This window comes from Anneissia japonica, unplaced genomic scaffold (assembly GCF_011630105.1).
Source record: "Anneissia japonica isolate Jap-2015-1 unplaced genomic scaffold, ASM1163010v1 scaffold1005_len2656397_cov198, whole genome shotgun sequence".
NCBI lineage: Eukaryota > Metazoa > Echinodermata > Crinoidea > Comatulida > Comatulidae > Anneissia > Anneissia japonica.
Window position 1 is genome coordinate 432,633 of NW_022683792.1, and position 9,183 is coordinate 441,815.

At 32.6% G+C, this 9,183-nt stretch overlaps 1 protein-coding gene across 1 annotated transcript in view; it reads right to left on the reverse strand.

Annotated features, from left to right (window-relative positions):
* LOC117101478 (reversion-inducing cysteine-rich protein with Kazal motifs-like) overlaps positions 1-9,183 on the reverse strand; it is a 46,443-nt gene that overhangs the window by 4,047 nt on the left and 33,213 nt on the right. The window contains exons 11-22 of the mRNA XM_033241451.1: positions 7,690-7,795; positions 6,984-7,044; positions 6,362-6,574; positions 5,333-5,469; positions 4,484-4,639; positions 3,516-3,704; positions 2,669-2,873; positions 1,963-2,114; positions 1,496-1,629; positions 1,142-1,277; positions 616-720; positions 151-269 (exon numbers count right to left, since the gene is read on the reverse strand). Coding sequence (XP_033097342.1) covers positions 151-269; positions 616-720; positions 1,142-1,277; positions 1,496-1,629; positions 1,963-2,114; positions 2,669-2,873; positions 3,516-3,704; positions 4,484-4,639; positions 5,333-5,469; positions 6,362-6,574; positions 6,984-7,044; positions 7,690-7,795 — 1,713 coding nt within the window. The remainder of the gene's footprint in view (positions 1-150; positions 270-615; positions 721-1,141; positions 1,278-1,495; positions 1,630-1,962; positions 2,115-2,668; positions 2,874-3,515; positions 3,705-4,483; positions 4,640-5,332; positions 5,470-6,361; positions 6,575-6,983; positions 7,045-7,689; positions 7,796-9,183) is intronic.

Here is a 9,183-nt window from a genome sequence, read left to right on the forward strand (position 1 = left end):
AGTATGCTGGTTTTTGGATGGCAAGCCTCATATAGATTCATAAATATACATGATATATAGTTAAATATTCATATGTTAACAAATAATTTGTAATACAATTCAATTATCTTCTTATTACTGGTGATTTGAAATAAATATTTTGCAACTTACCACTGCCACATGATCCCGCAAGAGCTCAAGTATGACATTAACAGTAATGGGTTCACCATTGAGGGCCTCTGACATATTTTCTGCTATCTTCTCACTAAACAAAACTTGAACTTCACCAGCTGGTAAGAAATAAAACCACAAAATTCAAATCCAAATATTGTAATTTAGTGATTAGTAACGTTCCTTGGGTATAACCCCACCCCCTACTTTATATACCAGTCTTTCCTCAGGCAAAAACCCAGTGTATGACTTTTACAAGTATTCTTGGACAAAAAAAATATGGAGTTTGAATTAGGCATACAGATACAGTGCTGAAAAATTGCTTTTTGATTGAAAAGGGGATTCCCCAGGTATAAGATCCACCCCCAAAAATTGACACAATTTTGTGTTCAAGGCAGGGTGGATTATACCAGAGTAACTATGGTATTTATATATATATCAATTATAATATTATACTTTACTTACCACAAACAGGGCAACATGCACCGGGCGGTGTTATTCCTATGCAATTCTTGATAGCTGGTGAAGGGCACCACTTTTCAAAACACTCAGAATTGCCTTCTCCGTCTTCTATACACATTATAAAGATATAATAAACAAAACAAAAATGTTATTCATAAAAAATTATTTTGATAAACACGTCTTACTTATATTGCAGAAAAACAAAGCACCACCATACAACTCCCCTGCAATTAAAGATGCTGGCCCATCTGTATACAGGTACTCAAGTGATGTTAGTATCTAGATCTAACTATACCTAGTTTTAAAAAATAAACAAAGTAGTTTAAAACATTTTTTTCATAATTTGCAACATTTTCTGTTTGATTCCACATAATGTATGCTGTAACAGTAGTGTTACACATAAGTCAATATTCTGTAACACTGTTACACAGAAGTCGATATTCTGTAACACCACTGTTGCTAGCAACACATTATCAACATAAATTGACTGGAAAATGTCTTGTATGTCTGATCATTCTTTGCCCCTTACCTGATAAAGTGCCTACTGCTTGACATGCCCCATAGTAATCAACTGTGGTACGATCACTCCATGCCTCACAAATGCTCGAGTAGGTTTCCCCATTCTGGCCACACACAGGAGATGTATTCTCGTGATCACAATGTGACTGTTACAAAAAATTTGAAAATATTGAAGATTTGTTCATCTATTGATTGCTTCTGGCATTTATTGTCTCATTTTATAAACAAAAATAAATAAGTAAAAAAATGTAGACAAAACCATGTTATTGAACATTGTTGAAATGACAATTTTAACATCTAGGCCTATTTAAAAACACAAGTTCCAGAATAATTTAAAGATTGCGTAGTTTTCAGCTTAACTTACCTTACAATCGCCATTATAAGCAAAGGTTTTTCCAGCTTGGTGTAGAAAGCACAGGTTCAAGTGTCCTTCTCCATCACTATCACAAACTGGCCTGATTGGATTGTTTTCACAATCAAAACTATTACTATTAGGAACTAGAATAAATGTTAAAGAAATTAATTTAAAATCAATAAGATGATTATAAACAACAACAGGTTTACTGTATCTTAGTAAAATCTGTTAGATACATTTTTAGAATCAAAACTATTAAAATTTTTAATTGGACATGTGCCTATATCTTGATCTTTAAAAGACTGTACTTTTAATTTTCCAAATAAATATCATCATTATTATTCAAAAAACTTTATTTATATTGTCCCCATCAGGAGAGTGTGAACTGCTACATTACTCTACAGTATGAGTTGTGGCAAATTTGTAAATTTGCTGCCCCACCTCATCCTTCTGCGAGGCCTCAATAGCAAACTTACTGCATTTGTACTGTGGACAGTCATTGTGAAGGCTCAGACACACTTGTCGATTTGGTATGCATTGAGTGTCAGGCTGGCAGGGATGAGTCGAGCAAGGATCTCTACTCCCACACATGCCAAAAATGAATTGATCATTATCAATATCCACACATCTGAAAATATGTAAACCAAATATAGTAAAAATTGTGATGCAGTGATTTCAATGTAATTTTTTGGCTTACTATATATTAAACAAACATGCTTCCTATACTAAATACAGTACACATAATTCGAAGAATTAAGGCTTGTCCTAATTATGATTCTAAGACATATCATTAAGACTTGTAATTTCTAAGACTTATTATTACGACTATTCCTAATTATGATTTTAATATTGAAATAGGTATATAGCGTCCTCTATGTAAAAATCATGAAATTGAGGCGCCCTCAATGTTTTTTTTTTTAAATTGTTGTGGTGGAAATACTACTGTTTAACAATCGTCAGTCGGTACAGCTGTAATTTTATATGGCCTGTATTCACAATTTAATGATGAATTCACTTCATTTAATTATGAATCTTAGAGTAAAATCAGCTTATAAAATTTGTATGATGCACGAGATAATACATCGTAGACGTGAGGCGTAAAATGTGAATGTGCATACGTGAGACTCATACATTATGCGCGAGATTTTGTAGATGTATAATTAATGCTAATTAATGCCCTACCTTGCAAGACATGCGCTGGGATATGTTTTGCCATTAAGTGCACAAACAGGCACAAACTGATCCGCGCAATTACAAGGGAGACCTGTGTACCGCCTTTGCTCTTCCATGGTGGCGTAACTTGGCAAGCATTGCCTGTTCGAGCATGTGCTCACGCCACCATAACATACACACATGTTACAGTCAACGGAGAATCGACTTTCATGTTCTGAAAAAGTAAAATTTTATTTTGATAAAAACATATCAATAAAGCATAAAATAAAAAATATAATTACTTGGGGGTTGTTTTTATGTATCTTCAATAAAAATAATGTGAGAGAAATATTAGTGCAGGAACAAGATTTGAAGTCAAGGACCTGTGGTAGGCCTATACTGTTTAAATATGTTCTAATAACTGTTGGAAAACCATATCCATATGTTCCCATTGTCTTTTTTAATATAACTTCCATCAATAAAATTAAATTTTTATTTCTGCACTTCGTACATTTTATTCCAATCAGAATAAAAAGATGAAGGTCAAAAACTGAAGCTGTGGGCCCACAGGCCTAAGTGCCCGTCTCTCTTTCCTTGGCATTTGGGCCGGACTGTGCAAGGCTGTGGGGGTTCGCTACTACTCCCACACAGCAAGTCTGTTGTACTTTCCCAACATCTGGTACCCATTTATATTCCTGGGTAGAGAGAGACAGATGTATAATAGATACATTGTCTTGAGCTATTGGATACAAGCGACTTGCACAGGGAGTAAAGAGTCCGAGCCACAACTATTGTGCCCATCGCATCCTTAATTGGAGCAAGTTTTATATTTTCTCTTAGTAATAGCAATTATTTGTAAACCTTGTGATTACATTACCTCTTTGCTGCCCAGCGATGTTACAATGTCTAATCTGTATACTTGGCACAGTTTTGAAGTTTTCAAGGAGTCCATTTTGACCGCATCTGCATGCCATATAAAGTGCCAGATCATTGGTTGAATCTGGGACTCGAACCAAGCTTCCTTGTGGTACTAAGAAAGGTGAATTAGAACCTCCAAGTTTACAACCTAAGAAACAATGAAAAGAATGGAAAAATCAAGCTCAGTATCTTGTTTTATAATTTATTGCTCCTTGATACAGTTTTAAAGTTTTCAAGTAGCCCATTTTGGCCGCAACTGCTTGCCATATAAAGTTTTATATATGACCAGGTTGGATTGTATTAGATTGGCTTGCTTAATCTTATAAAGAGCAGATATGGATATACATAATTGTTCAAAAATCTGAAGAGGTAACTGTTTGTAGAACTAATTTTGGTATTGTGATAGGATAATTAACCTTTTGAAAATTGTCATCACTGATGACAATTTTCCCAAAAGGTTAATTTTCCTCACAACTTATATATGAATTATTGAAACTTTATAGTAATTAAAATTTTAATCTAGATTTTAGTTTATTAGTCTAGGTATACCAGTAATATTTTATTTATCGATCGAGGAAGAATTTAGGCTATATACCTAGTTGAATGTTCACTAACACACTAAGTCAACTGCGAACCCCACCTACCCAGAATTGGTTACACATTTATAGTCATTAATAGACCGCACAAAATGCCAGAGAGTGCATATCTTGGCAACTGCAAACTACACTTTTCCAGCAAGATAACAATGTTTCAAATCCTGAAGTCCTAGTTTATTTCCCACAATATAATTTTTATAATTAAAAATACCTCTAAACCTACACTGCAAGTGATAAGAAAAAAAAATTGAATTCCCAACTTGTAATGGTGAATTTGTTATGGTCGAATGTGAATCTGACTTGATAATTATTTATAAATTGAAAGTATTACCAAATTGGCATTTATGCTGAAAGCAGACGTCTCCTTCTCCACAGTAGGTTCGATCTGTGGTACACATACTGTTTCTTGTGACAGAGGAGTTTTTACACGGGTCGTTGCTGCATGGATGTGTCACCTCAGATGCGATCTCAGCATATTCACTTGGATCTGAACAAAAACGATCCAATATATTTCAGATTATGGTACATAATACCATGCATCAAAACATTAAAATTTGTAGGCACCATTAATGTTTGAAACAATTGTGTAGAATACTATTCTTCTGAATATAACCACAGTAATGATCTAGCTAACAATTTTATATTATTATAACAATTACAGTTTTAAAATCCATTTTTGGTAGAACCATCAATCCTAACTCTCTGGATGTTGTCTGGCGGGGATATATGTAGTTTAATTTAACCAACAGTAGTTAAAGAGTATTTAAGCATAGTTTAAGGTAATTAGGAATGACCTCGGTATGACATTAAACTTCATCCAGTTGAGCATTCACAGATTAAACTGACAACTTTTTTCTGATGTAACCTAACAACAATTGCAAATGTTATAACATTTTTTCTTGGAAAGAATTTAAATTTGTCTTTAAGTTTCATCAAACAATTCCTTCGTGTTGTCATTTCTAGTGTATAGATGACAATTTTTTTTTTTTTTGTGAAAGCTACATAATATGAAACAGCTGCTTCTAGATTAATGAGGGTTCTCTTTCCCTTTGTCCTTATACAATCAAGTGCCGAGTATTGATACAGTACCTCAATTCGTTTAATTTTTTTTCTGTGTAGTGCCTTTCTCTTTTTCTTAACCATAAAATTTTTAAATATTTTTTTGACATGTGAAGCTTACATAAATAATCTTGCAGTGAGATACATGGAACATCCTCATCAGCTGGGGAGAGAATATCACACATGTCCTGAATCGATGCTCCTGCTTCTAAGCTTTCCTGATTAATGCACTGGGTTAAGATTTCCACACAGTCAGATCTATTTGAGTATAAAGAAATACAATATAATATTTAAAATAAATACATCAATAATGACAAATTGTATGAAATAATAATGACAAAAATAATCACAGTAAATGATAATATAACAATAGTGATGTTCTAATACTTATAATTGTGACGGTTCATAATATGATGATGATAATGTTTCCAGACCTATAATGCATAATGGTGGGGGCACTGTTGATTTTTTTTAATCTAAGATAAAAAAAAAATGTTGGGTATCATATATTATAGGCCCTACTGTAGTAGTAGTATGATTTCAAAAAAAAGGTTGTTAATATCATAGGCCCAATTGTTTAAAGTGTTGGTAAATACACTCATAAATCTCACATAAAATTTTTAACTGATATTATGAATAAGAGCCTAAAAATCAGTTTGCAATTTACAGACTTCTCCTGCATTCCCCAATTGGACTTCAATGAATGTGGTTATTATTAATATCTGCACATAAATTCTAATTACACATACAATGCATTCCTTCTCATAGTACACTTTCAGAATGTGGCATTGGTAATCGTATAACAAAAGTATGAATGTTCTCTTTTAACTGCTTGAAAATATTGTTTGATTGAACCATCTACCTCGAGATACAGGAGCTTTCTTTGTTTTTGTAGGTTGCTTTGATCAGTAGAGTAAGAATGCTTTGATCTTTAGTTTAAATCAATGTTAGTCACCTACCTATTAGAGGTAATGTTTTGATTGGTTAAACACTTATATTTGTGCATATAAGCTTGTAAATATGGATAATTACTTAATGTTCAAAATATTGAATCCCAACACGATGCATTTCAGTACTTGGAGTATGTATTATACTTTCTTATTTGAGATTACAGGCATCAAACTTAAATAAGAATTGTTTTGAAACATACTTGCATATCATGTTGCCATGTGACTTCGGATGACACGGTTTAATTTGCAATGAGCATGCGATCGCTTTCCACTTTTCAGGTTCGCAGTCTCGGATATTCTGCACAGAGATGGACATATGCGGCATCTTAATGAGACCTTCCATCCAGGTGTTCATGTCTTCTCTTGCGCTGCGGTCCGCATGTGCATTACAACTGCGAAAAAGCTCAGTTGGTCTTTAGGGAAAAAAGTATAAAATGGATACTATTCATTAGATAATTAAAGTGTAGTTAAACAAAGTCTGTTGTTATTCCAACCTTTTACTGATGCAAGCCTGTTGTGGGTGTGTTCTTCACATGTTTCCTGATGTTCGGCATATTTCAGGCATGCATGAATTAATTCTTTTCCTACTGGGTTTGATGAGGCTATAGATTTTTTTGTGCCAACTACATGAATCCATAACACAGTATGTTAATGTGACTGCTCAAAAATTACTTATATATAATATGTGCAAAAATAACTGTAAGGTATATAAATGTACCTGGTATGACATACATGTACTAGAGAATTTTGTTATTATGCGCAACAGGCAAATGTGTTTTTATACGCACACATTTCGGTTGGAATCACATTTATGCTTCTTACCTTCCATTGAAATTGGTGCAAAATTCCAATCCACTACAGCCAGGCTCACAAGGCTCCTCAACTGTCAATCAAAATTACAAACTGATAAATATAAAATCAAATACAAATACTACCAATATTTTTTTAATAATACAGTAGCTATTCTTTTTTTTTTTTTTCATTCAATTTCCAGGTAACAATACAACAAAAACATGACAATGAGAATACTATACTGTGAGGATTGCCATGAGTGCAACACTATCAAAGCGGCTCTCCATATTGCATCCTAAATTATACTAAACATTAAAACTACCTCAAAGTTTGATATGAAAATGAAATGCTAAAATTTTATCATAAAGTACAGTAAGAAACAAATACAATAAAATATTTTAAAATCGTCAACAAAATAAAATAACGTTATACATTAAAGCTGATGAATATATGAACAAGAATGATTTAAAACTGTATATTGATTGTTCTCTAATAGGAAGAGATTCCCAAAGACAAGGAAAATTTATAAACAATAAATATTTCAAATTTTTACTGTTATTCCTAAACCATAAAAATGTGTTAAGATGCGTCCAGACTATCAAATTTTATTGGGGAAAAAAAAGGACATGCCTAAATGCCTCATGACCATATATAGGAAATTATGACTATAAATGGACAAAACAACAGCTTTTGTCAAACAGAATTTGACAATCTGAACACTGAGCTTTAAGCTTACCATCGTCTAAACATGTGAGCATTGCAGTTTCTTCCGCAGATCTGTATTTACACTTTGTCTCAAACTCGTCCCAACTCGATCTGTCAGTATTCTCTGTGGTATGAAGCTGTAAGATGATATAAACAAAGTAATCTTTAATATAATGCTATAAAACTGGCAAGCTTTCTATAATATCTAAGACAGCTTGCAGTCCAAATTTTTTTTCCTAATGATATTTTTATTCAAACTTCAAGGAAACAGAAATTGATGAATGTCAGCTAAAATGTTTTTAATCAATCAATAAATATATGCAATATTATTTTAATATTGTATAAAGTCCTGTTAGATCAAATTTTAATTGAAAAAAACATGTGACACGACTAAATATGTTCATGATTACATCCCATCATGACCATATATAGGCACATCATGACTTTATAATAATAATAATAATATGTCGTTCTTATATAGCGCTTAATGCCTTAACAAAGCCTCTAAGCGCTTCACATTATTACCCCGGTCATTGGATCAAACACATATGGATCACATTGAACACTAAACGAAATTATTAAATTAAATTATATCTCCATAATATTGCAGCTAGTAATCAGTATATGGGCATCCAACAGTTTTTTGTCAGATAATTTTATAATCTGGACCCAGCTTTAACTTCTATACACTAAGAGGCCTGCACAATAATTAATGTCATTATTTATTATGATTTACAGGCTCGTAACTTGGCCTATAGGAATCTCCCCCCCCCCCCTTTCTATGAACCTGGTTACAGACTTGATTTGGTCCTGCTAGTAATCTTAACTTCACATGAAAACTAAACATGTGCAGTAAAATAGTGGGTTTAACTACCTTAAGACAGAGATCTACGCAGACTAGGCTAACAGCTTTATGACAGCAAGACAGTTTGGCGCCATCTATGTTGGACTGACTTAATGTTTCTTCTTCTTCTGAACTCTTTGGTAGCTTGTCAACTGCCAAGACAAACACAGAAAATAAAATGATTAATAATTAAAAATTTACTATTTGAAATACATTTCAACTATTAGACATTGATAACTATTTCAACTTCAACTTCAACTTTATTTTCCAATAAGTATAAGTAATCTAAAATTCAAATAAATACATAAACCAATATAGGAAGAAGCTAGAAAATAGTGTAAACACTAATCCAGTCCAGCCCCTTTAAAACTTAAAGCAATTGCATAATTCTATATATAGGGCAAAATTATTACTTTTTCAACTTACCAAATATCAAATATACCATTTTAAAGCAAAAGAATAAATAAAATTTATCAAAAAATTCATTTCGAAGAGAAAATATATAGTACATACATGATTACATAAATATACATATAAATAATGCGTAAGTTTACTTCAATAAAAATAACTTTAGTTCTCTCTTAAAAACAGATTTTGATTCATGTCTGATATATTCTGGAATCGCATTCCATAGTCTAGCACCAGAACACCCAACAGAGAATTGTCCCACATTACTTTTAT